Source organism: Schistocerca serialis, chromosome 1, assembly GCF_023864345.2.
Source record: "Schistocerca serialis cubense isolate TAMUIC-IGC-003099 chromosome 1, iqSchSeri2.2, whole genome shotgun sequence".
NCBI lineage: Eukaryota > Metazoa > Arthropoda > Insecta > Orthoptera > Acrididae > Schistocerca > Schistocerca serialis.
Window position 1 is genome coordinate 88,988,625 of NC_064638.1, and position 22,662 is coordinate 89,011,286.

At 36.6% G+C, this 22,662-nt stretch overlaps 1 protein-coding gene across 1 annotated transcript in view; it reads right to left on the reverse strand.

Annotated features, from left to right (window-relative positions):
• LOC126462349 (protein dopey-1 homolog) overlaps window positions 1–22,662 on the reverse strand; it is a 345,125-nt gene that overhangs the window by 284,906 nt on the left and 37,557 nt on the right. Inside the window, exons 3-9 of the mRNA XM_050096065.1 lie at window positions 12,817–12,907; window positions 9,604–9,790; window positions 8,923–9,088; window positions 6,307–6,496; window positions 5,607–5,782; window positions 2,604–2,754; window positions 1,318–1,451 (exon numbers count right to left, since the gene is read on the reverse strand). Coding sequence (XP_049952022.1) covers window positions 1,318–1,451; window positions 2,604–2,754; window positions 5,607–5,782; window positions 6,307–6,496; window positions 8,923–9,088; window positions 9,604–9,790; window positions 12,817–12,907 — 1,095 coding nt within the window. The remainder of the gene's footprint in view (window positions 1–1,317; window positions 1,452–2,603; window positions 2,755–5,606; window positions 5,783–6,306; window positions 6,497–8,922; window positions 9,089–9,603; window positions 9,791–12,816; window positions 12,908–22,662) is intronic.

Below are 22,662 nucleotides of genomic sequence, written 5' to 3' on the forward strand. Positions count from 1 at the left end.
CTGAAACTTGGTGAGTAGATTGTTTTTAACTGTGCAGTTACGTTTTCAAAAATTGAGTATTTTTGTTAAGATACGTAAGATTATTAAGTAAGAGTCTAAAATGCAGTTAACAAGGTGCGGAGGATAGTGGATTTGGTGAAACCTGCACATTGTTAAGACTGATTGCTTATTATGCCAAGTTCAGGACACACTGAAAGACAACATGTTTTTGGTGGAAATGATATTTGCTGTATCCAAAATATTACTTCTGAATATGAAGAACTGCATGTGAAAGAACATGAGAGATATAGACCATGCCATTCACATAACATGTTGACAGCTTATCAATTTTTCATGTAATCTACAAGATGTTCTAAATAATGAGTGCACATGACTTGAAACAGTAATACATCAAAATGCTTGAATAAATAAAGCACAAGTTAAATTACTGCATGAATTCATATATCAATATTCAAACCTGTGTAATTACCCAAAAAATTAATTAAAAATAATGCCTAAAACAGAACATGAACTGCTCAAAATGTGGGTATAGCAAACTATGATATCACTGAAAATATAAGTTCAGTGTGGCACATTTTCAGCTTGAAATTTAGAATGGACAAATTGTAGTTAGTTCTTCATTTCGATCAACCAATATAAAACTAATCTATGGTGAAAATGACAACATGTGTTTGTATGGAACAAGAATTAACTTAAGAGATGAGAAGCAGCAGAAGGAAAAAAGAAGAAGAGGAAAAACTACCATTCTGGGCAATTCAGACAAAAACATAATACAACCAGTTATACCAGTGCATCATAAGGTCGAATACCAAAACACTTTTTACGTGGTTCATAATAGAACTGAACTGAGGCAAAGCACACAATGTTGGGGGCATGGAAATTCAAATGAAAGAAAAGGGTGATGTATACGTACAAATAGTACAACAACTAAAAAAAACAGCAGGTGGGGGGGATATAAGGCGTTCCACCATAAGCCAAGCAAGAATGCTGACTGAAACTTTTAAAAAGCAGAAATGCTGACCATTAAATGAAAAGAAGATTATGAAAGTAACTAACAAAATATTTTGACTGGCAGCCACTAAAAGAGAGAACAAAGTAATCTTAATTAACAAATTGAGTATGGAACTCAACTACTAGAATGGCTGTTATCCGCAACTAAATTAACAAGAGTTGTAATACACAAACAAATATCTGCAAAAGAATGTTTTCCACAAGCTCAGCTAATAATTGTCATTTCCATATCCTTCTCTGTGGCTCAACACCTTTCTATTCAGCGTTCTGCACGTAATGATCAATCGAAAACAGTAAATTACATACCTGAAAACTTCATACAGGATATCATCTAAAATCTCAGGCCCTATGTCTGGCTTGTCCAAGAGAGAAACCAAAAGGCGATAAGGACGAACATCTTGTGGATGACTTGCACTCTGACTTAGAGTAATTTTTATAGCCTATAACAAAAGATTATATAACATTATAACACCCATGACAGACAAAAGGATTTAATATGGATGGTTTAAACATTTAGACTAAAAAAGAGCTGCCATTATTAGACACTTTTATGGGTAAATTCAAATCATTACAGAAATGCATTATATCTTTATACATCTGTCATCTATTTTGAACACTAATATTTCTCTTCTCTCCTACATTAATAGTTAACAATTAGCCCATAACCTAAAATAGCTTACTGACACAAATAAAATACCTTGGATATGTATAATATGAATTTAACATTTAAAAAACTGAAACAGTGAGTTACACTGGAACAAATAATGCAAAAAAATATCATGGTAATTTACACTTTGTGGCTGAACTATGGCAAAGTGATGTGTTGCCCCAAGTCTACCTAGCTGAAAAATTATGGTTGTGACTGTTGATACCATATAATAGTTTAATAGTTAATGGTGGAAAGCTGTTTATGGGTTTTTGTCATCTGTTTCGCATGTAATGCTTATACGGGTGGATGGATGGATGTCACACATTTTCAAGGTGGGACTGCAATAGCAGTATTACTGTTGTACCTGTGTGGGAGTGGTGCACCACCGAGTAAGGAGCACTGTGTGACATCGAATCAGAGTCAAATAAGCAATCTCCAACAGTATATATGACTGATGTTTCCCTGTAACTAAATCTTGAAATACAATAAGTGATTGTACATTATGATGCAATATAAGTCTTTCTTTCATAGACATTTGGAAGTTCTCAAAAATTCTAAGCTTTCAATGCAAAAATAAATGCAGCAGTGACGAAGACCACAATGCTGCACAGATGCGTTCCAGGAATACAGAGCAACATCTCAGAAGTGCATGATGTCAACAGATCTAAATCTGAACATATAATATAACATGACACATTTAAGAAGGGCAACATTGCAACTGATATCAATATCAATGTGAAATAGTGGCACAGAGCTCAGGTGAACATTAGATTTGTATGTCAATTTACCATTTTAAGTCAGCTCTTGCTCTTTTATACATTTCTACTATAGAGCCATAAATTAAATAAAAATGACACAGCATTCATGAGGAGCTCAGTTCTATATCATAAAATGAATTTACAAAATACAACATTGCACATTTAGGCCTATCTTATATGCATACCTGAATCAAGAGATCTCTGGAATACATCTCAAAATATGGTGAGGTATTGGATGAAGTAGATTCTATGCTGCGAGATTTCTTAACAAGAGGATGTTCTGAACTCAGCAAAGATACATTTACTTCTGATCCTAGTAGCCAAGCAAATAAACGCCTGAAAACAGTATTTCAATTAATATTTTAAAACACAATTTATTAACACAGAAGACCTTACTTATTACTGACTTACTCCTTAGCTGATACAAAATGCATTCCAAAATTCTTAATTGTACATGGGAACCATAATATAAACAATTCCATCAAAGTCTTTCTATTGTTACACCGTTGCTACTTTACTTCACTCCTAGACATTTCCTGGCATACTTCATGTAAAATACCTTGGGACCTGCACAAAAACACATTCTCATCCTGATTGTGGAGCAAGTTCACCTCTCTGTTCTGAAGGGATGGCCACATTTGTTTGCTGTCGTTTGCAGAAATGCAAGCTTCATCCAATAACAGTGGCTGTCTCAGTTGTTCATACACTGATTTTATTACTCATTATTCTAGCCAGAGGCTACCGACTTGTCACATTATTGGGCTTCATGATGTAATAAGTTAATGTGATCATTTGCAAACATGCTAGCTATAGCTTAGAAGTTCTGCTTGTGCAAAGGCAACAGCTGTTAAACTACACCTCGCCAATCACATCATTGCCAAACAGAACAGAACCCCCACCACTGCCACTGCCCCCTCCGCTACTACGCAGTATGTGCAGATATGGGCCACGTTATTTTGTGCTTTGACAGACATAATACCAGTAGTTCACCAAAAATTGCACTAACCACTATATTTTGCATATAATGTATGAAACAAAAGTCATCTATACTGATTTTATTTTGTAAAAAGAAAAAAACAAATGCTTTCAGCTATGCCACTACATGTGTTTTTATTCTTGTTGACACATAAGAATTATAACATCATGAAATAATGTTACAACAATTTTGAAAAATATTTTTCTAAAGACAAACTTAAATACTACTTATAGAAATTAAGGTGCCACATATGGGAAAATCAGAGACATCTTTGGAGAAGAGAGCTTCAGCTTTATGAATACCAAGACTTCAGATGGTTAGCCCATGCTAAGCTAAGATGGGATTGTTTGAAGGTGGAAGGAATACATAGGAGGCCCATACTTAGAAAACAAAGGTGTGGTGCTGACAGTATATTAACAATCTATATCTACATGTACATCTGCATCTACATTATTACTCTGCTATTCACACTACTGTTCCACTCTCAAATGGCACGCGGGAAAAATGAGCGCTTAAATTTTTCTGTGCAAGCCCTGATTTCTCTTATTTTACCATGATGATCATTTCTCCCTCTGTAGGTGGGTGCCAACAGAATGTTTTTGCAATCGGAGTAGAAAACTGGTGATTGAAATTTCATGAGAAGATCCTGTCGCAACGAAAAAAGCCTTTGTTTTAATGATTGCCACTCCAATTCACGTATCATGTCTCTGGCACTATCTCCCCTACTTCGCGATAATACAAAATGAGCTGCCCTTCTTTGGACTTTTTCAATGTCATCTGTCAGTCCCATCTGATGCGGATCCCACACTGCACAGCAATACTCCAGAATAGGGTGGACAAGCGTGGTGTAAGCAGTCTCTTTAGTAGACCTGTTGCATCTTCTTAATGTTCTCCCAATGAATCGTAGTCTTTGGTTGGTTCTACCCACATCATCTACATTAAAGTTCCAATTTAGGATATTTGTAATTGTAATCCCTAAGTATTTAGTTGAATTTACAGCCTTCAGATTTGTGTGACTTATCGCGTAATCAAAATTTAGCGGATTTCTTTTAGTACTCATGTGAATAACATCACACTTTTCTTTATTCAGGGTCAATTGCCACTTTTCACACCATACAGATATCTTATCTGAATCATTTTACAATTCAATTTGGTCAACTGATGACTTTACGAGATGGTAAATGACAGCACCATCTGCAGACAATCTAAGACAGCTAATGAGATTGTCTCCTATGTCATTAACGTAGATCAGGAACAATAGAGAGCCTATAATGCTTCCTTGGGGAATGCTGGATATTATTTCTGTTTTGCTTGATGACCTTCAGTATGTTACTATGAACTGTGACCTTTCTGATAGGAAATTACGAAATTAGTTGCATAACTGAGGCAGTATTCCATAGGCACGCAGTTTGGTTAGAAGACGCTTGTGGGGGAACGGTGTCAAAAGCCTTCTGGAAATCTAAAAGTATGGAATCAATTTGACATCCCCTGTTGATAGCACTCATTACTTCATGAGTATAAAGAGCTAGATGTGTTTCGCAAGAACGATACTTTCTGAATCCGTGCTGACTGAGTGTCAATAAATCATTTTCTTTGAGGTACTTCATAATGTTCGAATACAGTATATGTTCCAAAACCCTACTGCAAATCAACATTAGTGATATGGGCCTGTAATTCAACGGATTACTCCTACTTCCCTTTTTGGGTATTGGTGTGACTTTAGCAATTTTCCAGTTTTTAGGTACGGATCTTTCTGTGAGCGAGCTGTTGTATATAATTGCTAAATATGGAGCTATTCTATCAGCATACTCTGAGAGGAACCTGTTTGGTATACAATCTGGGCCAGAAGCCTTACTTTTATTAAGTGATGTAAGCTGCTTTGTGACACCGAGGATATCTATTTCTATGTTTCTCATCTTGGCGGTTGTTCTTGATCAAAATTCAGGAATATTTACTTCATCTTCCAATCAGTTTCACACCACATTTGCAAAGTACCTGCGTGCATTATTCACATGCTATAAGCCTGCCTTGGAAAAGATCAGTTTGGATACCAGAGAAATGTAGGCACATGCAAGGCAGAACTGACACTATAGCTTATCTTGGCAGATAGACAGAAGAAAGGCAAAGCTACATTTATAGCATCTGAAGGCAGCAGGGACAGAATATAAAGAGAAAAAAGTTATGCACCTTGTGACAATTCTAAACTGCATACCTGTTCAGTGACATATCTCTACGAAGTATGGTAGTAAGAGAGGCCGTTACAAGTCGTACCACATCAGTGCGCAATAACTGGTTATTGTGCATGGGAAATCCCACAAGCAGCAGGTCGAGCGCACTGCGCTGCACCAGCACACTAGTGTCTTGCATACATGCACATAGTGCACTAACCTTAAAGAAAAGTTGAGACTGATCACATGGATGAACAACTTTTACTGTATTTTGGTTTTATTTCTATAGAATAATTACAAAATTTAAAATTTCTAGATAATAATTTTTTACACACCAATAAACTTACTAACTGAACGAAACTTCACTTGCAACAGTCCACTACAATATTTAAGAAATGATCTATGTAGGTCATGGAATGAAGTACCATCACATTAATCGTGTTCAGATACAAGGAGGAACAGAATGCATTAGCAGTATAAATTTTTCCCTATCATCAACTACAGCAGTGATTCAGATACTAATTGTTGTCTGGAGGAGGAGAAGTAAAAGATCAATAAGTAGCCAGACAGTCTTTATCACACAGACATCACACAAGAAAAACAGGGGGTGGCATGATTACACTATTCAAAATGACAGTCTGACACGAGGAAATTTAATGGGAATATAATTTATGCTTTCTTACTTTGTTGTGTCATCATTACAAACAATAAAAACCAAAATGAAGTATAAACAGTGCTTATTACCATAATGTCAACATTGGTCCCCATGATGAATAACTGATCTTCCATAGAAAGCCTCTTGTTGAAGTGTGACAGAACATAGGATATAGCAGGGAGGCGTATACCACTGTTTGCTGCTATGCAATCCCACAGACATCCATAAAAGTGGTTTGGACCTACTCCATCACAAACTTTTTCTAACAATGAGGTAGTTCTGAAAGAAACAGACACTTTATGAATAGAACAATTACACTACTCTCCACTGCACAATTACAGATGTCTGAATTTCAGTGATTTACTTATCATATTATTTAATAGTTTCAGGTATAAACCATATCCACAAAACATGATTCATTTGATGTTAGCATTTAGCTACTGTTTTTCCTGTAACTATGGTCTGTTGTAACATCCTTAAGCCAATAAAAAATGCTTGATCCTTGAGTAGCACCATTTTGTTAATTTTTCCTGCATAATAAATATGAACATTTGGTTTGAAAGTTAATATTTGTGTTCAATTTTTTTCCATGCCTGTCTCCTGCCCCATTCTCATCTTTATTAGATCATATATGTCTTTTGGAGACAACTTTTTTATAAATATTTATTCAAAGCATAAAACACTGCAACATTTATATAAGGAAATTAGTGGTCAGATAATAAATATAATGAAATTACAATGAAATGCAGACCATTAGCTGCTTACAAGCATTGACAAGTATCAATGGGAACAGTTGAGAATGTGTGCCCCAACTGGAATACGAACATGGGATCTCCTACTTACATGGCAGACGCTCTATCCATCTGAGCCACCAAGGACACAGAGGATAGCGCAACTACACGGACTTATCTCTGGCAAGCTCCTTGTGAGACCCACATCTCCAAATTACTGTCCAGACAATACATTTGTAGTGGCCCTGCCCACTATACTCATTACTCGTGACAGTCAACCTACCGATTCCCATAAGAGTTTGAGCAATACGAGTGCATCCGCACTCAATAAGATCATTGGCCGGTAAGCCTTATCTACAGGGTGGCGCACAAAATGTGTTACCATTCTGTTTTTGTATATAAACTTTATTGTCAATACAATCTGAAAGGAACATATACTACAATCAAGAGCCAGCCATGGAGATTTGTTCTAACTCAGCACATGCTCAATATGTCCACCATTTCGTTTCCTAACTTCCTTCAAACGAACACTGAAGTTAGTGATTACCCTACGGCACATGTCTTCCGTAATTTCACTGCAAGCTTGAAGAATAAGTCTTCTGAGCTCCATTAAATCACGTGGATGTTTCGGGAAAATTTTTTCCTTTAGGTATCCCCAAAGAAAAAAGTCACATGGATTAAGGTCTGGACTATTGGGGGGCCAATTTTGTCTGTCACTGAAGCGGCCTGGAAACCTGAGTGAAATGATCTGCATGTCGAAATGCTCGTGTAAAAACTCCAACACAGTGTTTGCAGTATGTGGCCTTACTCCACCTTGCATGAACCACTGCGAGTTGAAGGGCAAGGCAGTAGCAAGAAGCTATGGAATGAAGCTACTGTGAAGCATGCTCAAATAACGCTCGCTGTTCATAGTTTCTTCAAAGAAAAAGGATCCAATAAGTCCGTGACTGGAAATTGCTGCCCACACTGTAATCCTCGGAGCATAATGTTGTCGTTCATGAAGCACTTGTGGGTTTTCAGTGGCCCAAAAGCGTACATTTTGTTTGTTAACCACACCGTCTAAATGAAAATGTGCCTCGTCTGAAAACCAAACGTTGTTGAGAGTTTCTTCCCTATCATCCACCCACTGAGCGAACAGTAGTCCCTGCTGCTTGTGTTCTTCAGTGAGCTTCTGTGTACAGGTCATCTTGTATGGGTACATATGGAGGTCACTTTTAAGAATGCGTTGAACGGAGCGCCTGGATATTCCCAGTTGCACTGCTACCTTTCTACACGGTTTCCCGGGACTTCTCTGTACAGCTACTCGTACCGCTTCAATATTCTTTGGCGAACAAAAAGGCTTAGGCCGAGGTCGCTTCGCTTCCAATACTGTTCCTTCCTGTACAAATTTATCATACAACCTGTGGATGGTCTTCTTGCAAGGGACCCATCGTGTGTTAAACTGTTGTCGAAAACGCCTCTGAGTCACACCATGGCTTTTCGTTTCATGAAAAAGTAACACAATTGCCGATCATTGTTGTGTCGTCAGTCTTCCATTGTCAGCCATTGCTGCTTACTAGTCTCCTAGCAGCAGTATCATGAATTACACGTCAGTTTGTAACTCATTTGTTTTTCCAAGCTCTGCTGGTACTGCTGTAGAGATCTCAGCAGGGTATCTAATGTGCTTCGTAAATTGTGAAAGAAACAATTGGTAACACATTTCGTGCGCCACCCTGTATATGAAGATGGTATCTGTTCTTTCGGACATGTCTGAAAGAACAGATACCATCTCCATATAATAAATATTATGTTTGTGCAGTTAACGGAAAATTAAGTGCATATAGTTACTTAAAAGTAATACATACGATTGTTGGGGAAGCATTATTCAATTTATGTCTGTAAACCTTAATAGAGACACTGCAAATGTCATCAGTTTCCATGAACAGTATCAACCATAAACCACATCCACTGAACATAACTGACTTGCCAGCTCACCTTTCAAAATGATCAGAACCTTCTTCTAAGCCTGGTAGAACACCACTCAAGAAACCACTAAGTCCAGGTCTAAGTCTCTCTCCCAGAGGTACAAAATGTGTTTCATATACAGTGAGAAGAGAAGGACGGACATTCATGGCAGCATGGCCCAGAAGTGGAAACAAGCCTAAAATTGTAGATACATATAATTTTTTTGTGGCTCATTATAATATTTAACCTAATAGTAGTTGCAAAAATTTGGATGTCCTTATAATTACAATTTGGAAAATAAGATTACAAAATAAATTTTGAATCAGACATTATAGATGAGAAATTGATAATTGCAGTAACTACCATCACTAGAAATGTTTTACAGCAGGCTTTATTCCCTAGCCTAGTGGGAAAGGAACAAATATCACCACATTATATAAGTTATGATTGGCAATTTTGGAGGACACTAATACAAGAAACCACTCAAAGAAACGAAGTTAATTCCTATTCTAACTTTACAACCAACATTGTCTAGATTTAAGTACTATGTTTGCTGCTGTAACATTGTTCTTTTCTTAGAGGAACAACACTCAGTGCACCATTTTATGAACACATACAACATGCTTTTGTCCATAAATAATAAAACCTAACAGAATAGTTATATCACAAATTCAGTGCAGGATGAGTCTGGAGGAAAACTTGCAGACTTACCAGCACTATAAATGAACAGTTCATGGCTTAAACGGTTTGTTCCCATACATTTGAATATTATATCATAAGTCTCAAGAGCTTTTAAATGAACACCTGAAGGCAGTGCTGGATGCATACACTGTGCAAGACGCTTACTGATTTTTATACGGCGTGGAATAACTGGAAATTTCATATAATTCAGCAGCACCTGAAAAAAAAAGAAAGAGACAGAATGAAATAAATGGAAAAGTCCAGCATTCTTACAGTGATATTTCAGAAACAATGCTACTAAATGACGACATTAACTGAAAAAGGAGGCTATAAGCTAACAACACAAAAAAGTAAAACAAGGTTACCCGAATACAGCCCAATTAACAGGTAATTCTAAGAGAATTAGAATATGATATGAGGATCGGAAAGCAGCAGACAGGTTTGGATATTTGGGCAGCATAATACCAGATGATGACAGAAGTAAAAAGGATATAAACCGCAGACTGGCAACAACAAGTAATTCCAACCACTGACATGTGGAAGAATAGTGACAAACTTTGCTCCATCACTTCTACTAGAAGCTATAATTCTGTTGCTAAGCTTTGTTGTACTTTCAGTAAACCAGCTAAAAACTGTTGCAGTGGTACCAACATGGGACTTAATTGCCCATGTACTGCGTAATGCACTGCTTCTTGCAACACGGCTACCCCAATTCTTGTGACCCTTAGGCTGTCTGCTATTGAGCATAACAATCTTATTACAACCATTCTCTTCTCAATCATGTTTTATCGATTTCATGTTCTATCTAAGACATTGTTTACTACTCCCATGGTATTCTTTACATGATGTATCAGTTCCACAGTTAACTCTCATACTACCCGAGTGTTATGCAGCACATCTTGTTCCAGAATCATCAGCTGTGTAGTATGCAACTCCACATCTGTCCTATCTTCATCCGCTGCTGCTTGTAATTGTCTTAATGTGTTGGTCAACTCTTACTTTTCCATCTGCCTCTAACTACCTGTGTTTCCTAAATATGTAAGTCTGTGGTGTCATGTCTACAAACAACACGATGTGGCTATTCCTTCAACACAGCTATACATAACTTACTGGTCTGTCCACAGGAACTTTATTTAAATCAGTGGTGCAAACTTGGTGCAAGATAAGCCCACGGAAATAAGATGAAGCACTGGTTTATTCATGATGGCATACCAGAAAATTCCAGTCACTTTCCTGGCGAGACACTGGACAATGCAATAACAGATGGCTAGTTAAAGAAGGACAGGTCTATCTCTTCTTGCATCTTGCAACATCAACATCAATCTGTTAGATTATCGTCTATGGGTTCGCCTAATGCAATTTCCATATGCTATAGACATTTATGATGCAAAAACACAGCAAAATGTTGGGAGAACCTATAAAAGCTTTTCACAAGTTTGCAAAAATCCAGGGTTTGTGTACACAAAATGAGACTTTGAAGAATGTCCTTTCGTTAATAACAAGTGCAGACTTTATGTACATTCATCATTATGTCCTTTTTCCATCTTCCAGTGGTGTGTAAAAGTATTTTTGCTGCATGCCATACATCTGGTATGATCATATGAGTCGATTGCTTGTATTATTTCCATGTGTTCTTAAGTTTGTATGACATAACTGAAGTTGAACAAATGTGGGTTAAATGTGGATACATTGGTGTAAGGTGTCACCCAGGACTTGCATTCATCCAGATGCATGAAGTAAATCTTCTAAAACCATGAAAGTTAGCTGGTAGACTGTCTCTTAGGATCAAACCAAAATAGTCCTTGTGTCCCCACAATGGCAGACTGAGCAGCCCCGCCGATGCGAAACAGAATGTTGTCATTTTGTTCTTACATGTTGAGTAGTGTTGCCACCCTGTCAAGTTCAAGAAGACATCAATTCTTTGAGCTGACACTTAAACGAACTTGAAAATTTCTTTTTACTTCTAGTGCAGAAATTTGTAAACTTGTTTTCTGACAGTTCTATAGAGGTTGACAGATAAACATACAGGAAAATAATGGCCATGTTCTTCACCATCTCCACCAGTTACTTGGCCACATTGTGAGGTTTAGGCTGAATAGACAAAACATATACTAGTATGCAGATTAAGCTGTGCTGGGGGAGACGTCATTCTCAAAACTGGTGACAAACATCAGCCACACACTTTGCATCCCTGCCTCGTGTTTGAGTTGATCTAGTGAGCGAGTAGAGAGGTATCCGAAGAAATGTGACTAACTCTGCACACAGGGTATTGAATCTGTTCATTTGTGATTGTAAACAATGAAGAAACAAACATTTATGGTTTCTGTCGCATTGTAGGATGGTACCAAAACCACTGCCAAGCCATGGGAAACAGCATATTTATTACAAACTGCATGACAAGCAAATAAACATAAATCACGTAGTGACTGCAAGGGCCACATTTAGTACCGAAGACACTTGTCCATCCTCTGCTGGAATATTGCCAGGTAGGATTGACGGAGCACATCGAAAAAGTGCAAAGACGGGCAGCTCGTTTTGTGTTATTGCGCAATAGGGGTGAGAGTATCACTGATATGAAACGTGAGTTGGGGTGGCAGTCACTAAAACAAAGGCGGTTTTCTTTGCAGCGAGATTTATTTACGAAATTTAAATCACCAACTTTCTCTTCCAAATGCCTAAATATTTTTTTGACATCCACCTACATAGGAAGACATGATCATCATAATAAAATAAGATAAATCAGAGCTCGAATGGAAAGATTTAGGTGTTCCTTTTTCCCACACGCCATTTACGAGTGGAATGGTAGAAAAGTAGTATGAAAATGGTTCGATTAACCATCTGCCAGGCACTTAAGTGTGAATTGCAGAGTAACCATGTAGATGTAGATGCAATTGAAAAGTTTTTGCAACAGGAAATATATCTCTAACAGATGACATGCAACTGATCATGGGATACATTCCCTGTATTAGTCACTTGAATAAAACTGTAGCACACACAAAACACCAGTAGCCTTGCATCAAGAGGAAAACATCCAGCAAAACTATGGAATCACTGAAAAACTAGTTGACATAAAAGTTTTCTAAGTATCATAATATATCATAATGTAAAAAAACTATAACGAGAATCCAATGTTTCAGCCATGGGTTTCTTCTGGATCTACTTAGAAAACTTCTGTGTCAACTGATTCTGGCTGTGGAAGCCTATGCAATTATACTGGAAAACTACTTTATTAATTTAACTTACTTTATTCAGTTTCCCAAGAGCAGATATTAGATCTGCCCACTCACTAGTATATTCAAAGTTTTTCAATGCTTTGTCAACAGCAGAAACATACCTACAAAAATAAAAAAGTAAATAAATAAATACAGAGTAGATCAAATTTATCACAATTATGTTATTAGTACATGACAACAGAAAAATTATCATAACTAAATAAAAATAATGTTGCAGCAATAGAGCAAGACTAAGTTTTTGTATTTTCCCATTTACTTTTCAAATCCCAATAAAGTTCATGACAAATCACAATTTTTACTGTACCATGTATGAAGTGGTTTTTTCTGTTCCATTAATAAGCCAAATCTGGAATAAAAGACTATTCATAAGTTGTAATTAATTTAATCTCACATCAATGGTGTCACTATAATGAGTGTACAATGTTATCATCTCATTAAAATTTTGTAAGCACGTTTTTGTGAGGTATTCACTGTATTTCTTTGCGTGTCTGCCAATTTATAGTTGAGAACATCTTTGCAAAACTGTACCAGAAATGAATCACACTTGATCATGCTATTGCCCAAAGTTGAGGTTCACTTCAGACCTTATGTTCTGCTCTTTATACACACTTGATCAAGCTATTGCCCAAAGTTGAGGTTAACTTCATTCAATAGTCACAAAAGTACTTGCAAGACAAATTCTTCACACAGAAAATATACTTTCTCAGTGTGTTATCAATGAAACAAAACCTTTCACACGCTTTAGAAGCATCTGATCTAATATGGCATCTAATCAATTATGAAATACCATTTCTGGCCAGTCCTTACCTTCAGGAGGTGAAATGTATACCTAGTATCTCCAACAGACATGTTTTAACATAGAAGGGACACACTACTTCCCTTCCATAACTAATAGGTCCTTCGTCACGGGGATAAGAAGGATATGTCAGGGAAAGTTAACAAGACACACGTCAAAAATTATGACATTCCCAAATCCTTGTTCCTTCCCCAAGAGTTCTGTACCTGCAGTCATTCCCACCACAAAAGCTGCCCCATGTATCCACCCACCATGACTTACTCCAGCCCATCCACTGGTAAATCTTACATCACCAAAAGCAGAATAATATGTGAAACCACATGTCATTTACCAATCAACATTTTCATTGTACAGCTTTTTAGTGTTCAGGAATCAGCATCACTAAGCTAACTGAGCACATGCATAGACACAGAAGAGCTTTTTATTTTTATTCATTCATTTATTCAGCATAATTACGGCTTTCGACTTTTCACACTAATTAAGGCCACAAAAGTAGCTTCCTTTCTGATTGTACTTCTGGCAAAAAAGTTATTCTTGTAGCTGGAGCCCAAGGATTTTATTAATAATACCTTTTGCACTGTTGAAGTAATATTTCCATAGAAACTTTTATCGCTAACACATATTTCTTTATACCCAATCAAGAAGAAAAATTACAATCATCATACATTTAGCTTCAAAAATTTTTCAATATAATGAACTTCCTTAAACATTTTCCATCCCCTAATTCCCCCCCCCCCCCTCCCCACCTTGGGGTTTGTATTTCCAAAAACAGTGAAACACAAATCTTTTTTTATTTTTAACAGAGAAGCCAAACACAAATTTTCATAGATTGAGCTTTGAAATGCTTTCATAACGAAATAATTTCATAAAAAATTTTCATCCTGTATTTCACTCCTTTGGAAGGTCAAATTCCCCAAAAAAAGTTTTCTTAAATTTTTTCCCCATGCAAAAAGTCAAATATCAATTTTCATAGATGTTGCTTTAAAAATGTAGTGCTTTAATAATGATTTATTTAAAAAAGAAAACATTCACCCACTATTTCACCTCATTACAGCTTAAACTGCCAAAAATGCTGAAACATGAATTTCTTTTATTTCTGGCAGAGAAGCCAAACACCAATTTTCGTAGTTCTAGCTTCAAAATTGTCTTAATTGTGACATATTTTCAAAACACCTTTCATCCCCTATTTCACCCCCTTAAGAGAGTAATTTCGAACAGTGCCTTCTTAAACGATTCCTACAGTATAATATCAAAACCCTCTCCAAATTTCAAGTTTCTATCCTTAACGATTTGGGCTGGACGATTATGAGCCAGTGAATCACTCTTGCCCTATTTCCCTCCTTAATGTTTGAACTGTCAAAAACAGAGAAACACGCCATATCTAAGTGAAAAACGAAATACAAATTTTAAAAGATTTAGCTATAAAAATGCTTTACAATGAAATATTTTCATACATTTCATCTCCTATTTCACCCCTCTAGGAGCTGAATTTTCAAAAACAGTGAAATGTGCAATTTTTTATTTCTAACAAAGAAGTCAATTACAAATATTCCTAGATTTAGCTTTAAAAATGCTTGTATAATGAAATATTTCCATAAAAGCTTTCAGCCCCTATTTCCCTCACATACGGATTGAATTTCCAAAAACAATGAAACATGTATTTTTTATTTCTAACCAAGAAGCCAAATTCAAAATTTTATAGATTTAGCTTTAAAAATACTTTCATAATGAAACAGCTTCATAAAACACTTCATACCATATTTCATTCCCTTAGTGGAAGCATTTCCAAATACACTAAAACACATATTTCTTTATTTGTAAACAAGAAGTCAAATATCAATCTCCACAGATGTAACTTTAAAAATGCTTTAGTAGTTCTTTAATAATGATTTATTTCCAAAAAAGGCTTTTACCCTGTGAGTTATACCAATTTTTGTAGGTCTAGCTTCAAAACTGCATTAATGGCAACATATTTTCAAAAAACCTTTCACCCACATTTCAGCTGCTTAGGGATGGAATTTCAAAACAATCCCTTCTTAAACGATGCCTATAGTACAAGATTAACAGCATCTGCAAATTCTGGGTTTCTATCCTTAGTGGTTTGGGCGGGCGATGATTAGGCAGTGAGTGAGTCAGTCACTTGGGATATTGCCTTTTATATAATAGAGATTTATTCCTGGGGCTTACTAACATTTCAAAAAAATCTAATGCTACAAAAATGCTTATAATGTAAAACTTTATCAAAGCTGAATGTGTATAATTTGGAAATATGCCCAAACCGTACAAGTATTTCAGTCCAGATGCATTCAATACACTTTCATACGCTAATATTTTTGTATAAACCTATACATGCCTAATGCGGAAACAGCATGCAAATTTTAAGACTTCATTAACAATTCATTGTGTAATGTCAAAAAAAGCTTACACAGTACTGCTGTATTAGAAATACAGTAGTTATTCAAGATTCTACAAGGACACTGCTTTTCACACAATGAATGTACAACCTTGCCAATGCTGTTAAGTGGTGCAAAACCAAGAAAAGAGGTTACTCGCAGCTTGATGCTGCGGGTGTGGACATCAGACCATGCCACTCTGCACAACAATGAACAAGTGATGTGCAATGTTAGTACATCTAAGGAAATGGTTCGTTTGTGAGCACTCTGTCCTTTGGCGTGTCTTGATTTCGATTATTATTGGCATGCCCGAGCGCACAATGGAACATTATTTCACACCTACGAAGACTCTGCTGCAATCTGTGCAGTGAAAGAGGTGGCGGTCTATTAACCAATGGTTTTACCTGGTAAGGTCAAGCATCCCAAAGAAATGCACTACTACCAGCATTATTTTCTATCAGTTTCAGTTGACTAGTTAAGTAATGACATGATGTCAAACAAAGAGTATGTGTTGCTAACACTTAACAAAAAGCTTAAGGTAGTTGGGATGAGTGGGAAAGACAAACATCCTATGCCCAAGATAATGTTGTGTTTCAAATGTGGTAAAACACAAATTTATGATACTTTTAGAAACAAGGATAAGATATGGGATTAACAGATGAAAACAAACAGGCAAAGACGAAGAAGACGGGAAATGAAGAAATTAACAAGATAGTGTGGAAATGGCTCATAAGTGCACGAGCAAAAATCTTACCTTTGCTTGGGCCCATGTAGCAAATTGAGGCTCTGAAAGTCTCTAAAGAACTTGGAAGTATGGAGTTAAGGCATCAAGAGGATGGGGTTTGACAGTTTAAGAGTAAGAAGAACATTGTGTGGAAGGAAGTGTGCGGGGAAACAAGAGATTTTAAAATGAAAATGTAGCAACAGAATGGAAGACAATATCGTACAACCTAATTGCAAATTATGACCCGAAAGAAGTGTTCAGTGCCAATAAAATGTGACTGTTTTATAGGGCAATGCCTTCAAAATCTCTGGCAATTCAAGGTGAAAAATACTCTGCCAGAAAAATGCCCATGGGTAGTCTCACTGTCTGCCGAGTTAGGTGAAATGGAGAAGCCACTGCTGACTGGAAAGGCAGCAAAACCGCATTGTTTCAAAATCATGGCTGGGCTCTTTCAATGCCAAAATGAAAAAAGGAAATTACCGGGTTCTTCTTTTCCTAGACAATCCAACCTACCAGCCAAAAGTCATATTATCAAATACTGTGAAATTGGCTTGGTTCCCGCCAGGTTAAACCAATCTCTCAAAACCATGGACCATGGTTTATTTACACATTCGAGTCCCCTTTATAGGTGATTATTGATGCAGTCTCTTTTCTTGGTGTTGAAGAAGCTGAAAGTGTATTTTCTCTTCCACGGTCAGTTTCTGCCCCGAATGGAGTCATAGATTGGCAGTAAGGGAAATGAAGCCCAAAACTGTTACCCAGTGGTTCAACATAAGGGGATTTGGAGGTCAAGAACAAGATGCTTCTGTGGCCACTGAAGTTTCAGAAAATGCAGCAGCAATTGTTGATTAATTAAAATGCAAAACATTTAATGTAATGCAGATGACTACATTCTAAGTGATGACTTTCTGCCAAGTCACTTCACTTTCACTTTAGCAAGATCTTTAATAGAAATTCGCAACACAGAAGATGATCAGTAAAACAACAAAAGAAGAATAAGAGCAAAACAAGGCCTCTAGAAAAAATTAATACACCTTGAGAAGATACTGCATAAATAAATGATGTTATGCAATTTATAGCACACACAAATTTTCTCAATCTGCTGAAACCACCATATAGTGCAAAAAATTGTGTAGGAAAAACAATTTTGAACATGAAATTCAAACTGGTTTCCCTCTTGATATGTTGCAAAAAATGTGAAATGTGAAGCAAATATACATGGAAATAATATGTATATACATACAACAATAAACAAAAGTAGAGTAAAAATACAGAAATACCATATTATTTATCAATTAGTGTAATAGTCTCGTAATCTATTTTACAATATACAGTAAATGAACATCTACTGTGTAGGATTGAAGGTACGTAAATATGTGCATAATTACAAATTTATAATTTTGTACATGATACTTGACAAATTTTAAGTAGCCTGGTGAATTTTTCATAAACTTGTCCAATTTGGAAAATTATTTTAGTCCCATGCAATTTTGTTTTGAGCAAGTTTTACTGTACTACAACTACTTTCCACCCCTGCAAATCTACTATATAACTCCTTCACAAATTACCCAACTACTAATACAAAAAGCTATCTGCCTTGTACCCCATTTCTGAATGCACTCTATAGAATGACTCAAGTGGCCTGAATGCCTGCAGCACCACACAAGCCATTCAGATCTTCTCACCCACTAAAATTTCCCTGAATTTCAGAGGCGGAAGCTTCCTCTCCAACAGATACTTGCGTACAACCACTCTCCTAGATTTATTCTCCATTAACATGTTTTCCCCATTTTTTCCTATTTCCTCCGAGTTCTTAATCACACCATTTATTTCACTTCTATTTCTCTTCTCCTCATTCTATCTTTATATTTCACTCCATCACCTCTGGGCAGATTATGCTCATTTCACAATAATTCCAACAACTGTGACATCATTTTGATGTCACGCACAATATCGACGGCCACATGACTGGCTATCAACTTTGTGACGAAGAAGAATTTATGAGTATTACTTCTCGATTCGCTTGCAGAAATTTAAGCTGTCATTTTCGGTTCCTGCCTAACCACACATTTGGAAGTCGCTACATATTCAGAAATAAAGAGACATATATTTGTGAGAAGAAAAATACAAATTTTATTGCAGCTCATTTTAGTCGCAGCATTCAAAGCTGAACACTTAGTTTCCAATCTAATCATACACTCAGAAATTGCTACATATTTGGAAATACAAAGCCAAATATTAGTGAAAAGGCACAATATAAATCATTTCAGTCACAGCAATTAAAGCTGTATCTTAGGTTCCTGTCTAGCCACACCCTCAGAAAACACCACACATTCGAAAATAAACAGCAATTTAAAGTGTTCTCTTAGGTTCCTGACTAACCACACATTCGATATGCGGCACACATTAAAAAATAAAGAGCCAAATATTTGTGAGAAGGAAGAATATGAAGTTTATTGTAGCTTTTTTTAGGTGCAGCAATTTAAACTGTCCTCTGCGGTTCCTGCCTGAACACATCTTAGGAAATCACTAAATATTTATTTTATCCCTCATTCTCAGATCAGACGAATGTAAATATTGCAGAAAATACTTGTATTATATTCATAAGGAAATAATAGAATGTGTTAACAACGCTAACATGAAAAAAAAAAATACATGTAACAGGATGCAAATCAACTACTTTTGATTCCAGAAACTGTCATGTTATTCATTATGCTAGCACTTAACCATGTGATGTTTAACTCCAGTCTTGGTCGTCATATTCTATCTTGAAGGCTTGTATCATTGATGCCTTATTAAGTGACATTTAATAACAATGGTGATGTGTTTGTGATAAGTTTTCAATGTTCTATTACTTTGAAATGGCATACTGCAAATCACAAAACAAGTTAGTTTCGTTCTTAATTTGTAAATTATTAAATTATTGACAATAATAACTCATTCCAAAGAGAGCACTCTTATATGAAGGCATAAGTTGCCGATAAATCATTATGTGACATTTTATTACAGCAATAATTATAATAAAACACTCCAAGTTTTTTTTATCATCATCTCTGGTATGCCTGCATGAAATCTTGTGAGATGTTCGTATCGAATGCTAACTAAAGTCGACAGCCTATCAAGCACTCATTGATATTGTGTGTGACATAAAAAAGGCATCACATTTGTAGAAACTGTTATGAAACAAGTAGTACCCATGCTTCACCTCCTGAAAGTAAGTACAGGCCAGCCATTCTGCCTTCCAAAGTTGAGTCAGAAAAGTTGATCCCTGACATTTGCAGTGGGCTGGGCATGATAGCTTCGAGGGACTACCTCAACTAATAACGTGATGCAATTTTGTAAACATCTGTATGGCATCACTTCATTGTCAAACGTCCAAAAATGGCTACTGTTTCTGACTGCAGCCATTAGTGCTTCGTAGTTGAAAGCAGGCAATAGTGCTGAAATCAGTCGAAGACCTTCTAAGAGCGTCTCAATGCAGTGTTTGGAATAAACTAAATAACAATAAGTAAAAATATTTAATTGTGCATTCTTAGTAAAGAGTGGAAACAATGTTGGAAGTCCACTGACCTAAGGTGTTTGGAAAACTATACATAAATGAAACCTGTGACAGTGAAATTAATTTCACTTAAGTCTAATTAGACCAGTAGGAAGTGCACTTATCACGACATGATGTTACCCAAATAGAACATTGGTACCATCCATTCTCAAGTATATATTAGCTCTGTTTTCAAGGGCCAAAAATAAAAGGGAGATGGGTTTAATGAACTGTTGGTAAAGAGATTAGTAAATACAAGGCATAAGCTCACAAAGGATACAGATGGCAAAAGAAATAAACAATGACCTTTCCAAGGAAAATATCATGGCAATCAACATAACTGATTTGAGGAAACCTCATAAAACAAAAACATGAGTGGCTTCACAAATGTTTGGATCCCAGTCCTCCGCAATCAGACAGCATCAGGGGCCAATCAGCACACTGTCATGGAGACGGTTCTCCAACTGTGGTCTACAATGAAGTTTTGGTGGTGAGCAATTTTTGGTAACAATGTGACGTATTAAACAGTATCACAAACATGCAGACCTTTCTGGACAAGACAACTGTCTGCCACTACAGGTTGGCACATCTAATGTTCTTATCCAGACATCAACAGTATATTCAGTATGTTACATGGATTGTTTCTAATAGCAGTACCTACAGGTATTATGTCACAATGATGAGTGTGTTGCCAAAAAGCATGAGACGACATTTGAGTAAATGAATTTCGGTAGTGGAAGAACCTAGAAACAGAAAGCATTTCTGTAAGATGTCATGTCTTTATGACGGAAAAAGGTGACTGTATATTTATTCTTTTCTGAACACACTTTACTGGAGAGAGAGAGAGTTCAGCACAATATCACTTTATTCATGAGACTCAATTCACCTGTTGGGAAACCTGCTGTGCTCTGTATCAAGAGGTAGCAAAAGCAAAACATCACATGAGGTAATCTGATGATGCCTTACCCAGGTAAATGCATTGTTTTTGAACCAGTGATGAGCACTGTACAACCTGGTACAGTTTTCTAATATTGAGCAAAAGAGTAGGTTTTAATTGTCAGCACTTCACTTCAAACATATGGCAAATAATGGTACACTTTACGAAAATGAAAGCAAGGGATGGAAAGAAACACCAGGTGCACACTCACTATTTATCCCTTCGGGTCTCAATCAGCATGTTGGAGAGGCTGTTCCAGCAGTTGTTGAGGGAAAAGATGTAACCAACTACCGATTGTAGTCACATTGGAACAAGCAATGCCTATCGTCTGAGCTATGAGGTCGTACTTGGGCCCTTATGATGACCGGCAGAGAAGATTCAGAAGGCCAACCTTACACACAGAGATTCAAAGTATTCAAATTGAAGCATTGTTCCCAGAACTGATCATAACCCTCTTGCTCTCAGTCAAGTGGAGAGACTGAACCAGAGACATTGAAGACTATGCTGTGAATTCCTAGACATGCACCGTTAAGTTGAGAACTGTGGGGTACCCCTAAATGGGACAAGTGTGCATTACACTTCAGATCACATGTGGGGTGCACTGAAGAATTATTTACTTTAGGCAACTTTCAGGATCACATGTGGGGTGCACAGAAGGATTTTTTACATTAGGCAAATTGCCATCCAGTCCAGATAATGATAGTCATAGGAAACCCGGAACTGTCAGTGTAAGATCCAAAAAAATGCCCGCTAGAGGCAATAGTATTAAAATCCTACTGACTAACTGCCATCGCATTCATAGCAAAGTGACAGAGTTTGGAGCAATCCTAAAAAGCTGTGGAGTTCACATTATACTAGGTTCAAAAAGCGAATAAAACCTGAAATTAAAAGAATGAGATATATGGGGAAATTTAAGGACGTATGGGAAGAATGAGCTAATGGTAAATGGAGGTGGTATATTTGTCATGGCAAACAAGAAACTCAAATCCACTGAGATAGAAATAAAAACTGCATGTGGGATTCTCTGGTCAATACTCAGTATTATGACTATGCATAAAATTACGATTAGATCCTTCTATTGGCCACCATACTCAACTCCAGAAGTAACTGAAAACTTCAGACACAACTTATGTTTACTAGTGCATAAACACCCTAATTGTACTGTCATCATAGGAGGAGACTTTAATCATCCAACATCAATTCATAAAATTAAAATGTTGTAAGTAGTGTGATAAGTTGTTCTGTAAAACATTAATAAAAGCATTCTCTGAGAAGTAACTACATCGTTTTCAGCAGCCCACTCATGATATAAATACACTGGATCAAATAGCAATAAACTGATTTCACCTCTGTGACAATGTCTACATAGCAACTGGTATCAATGTTCATAAGGCCGTTGTAGTAATGAAGATTATCAAAGTATAAAGGGCAATTAAAACAAGTAGAAGGATTTACATTTTCAGCAAAC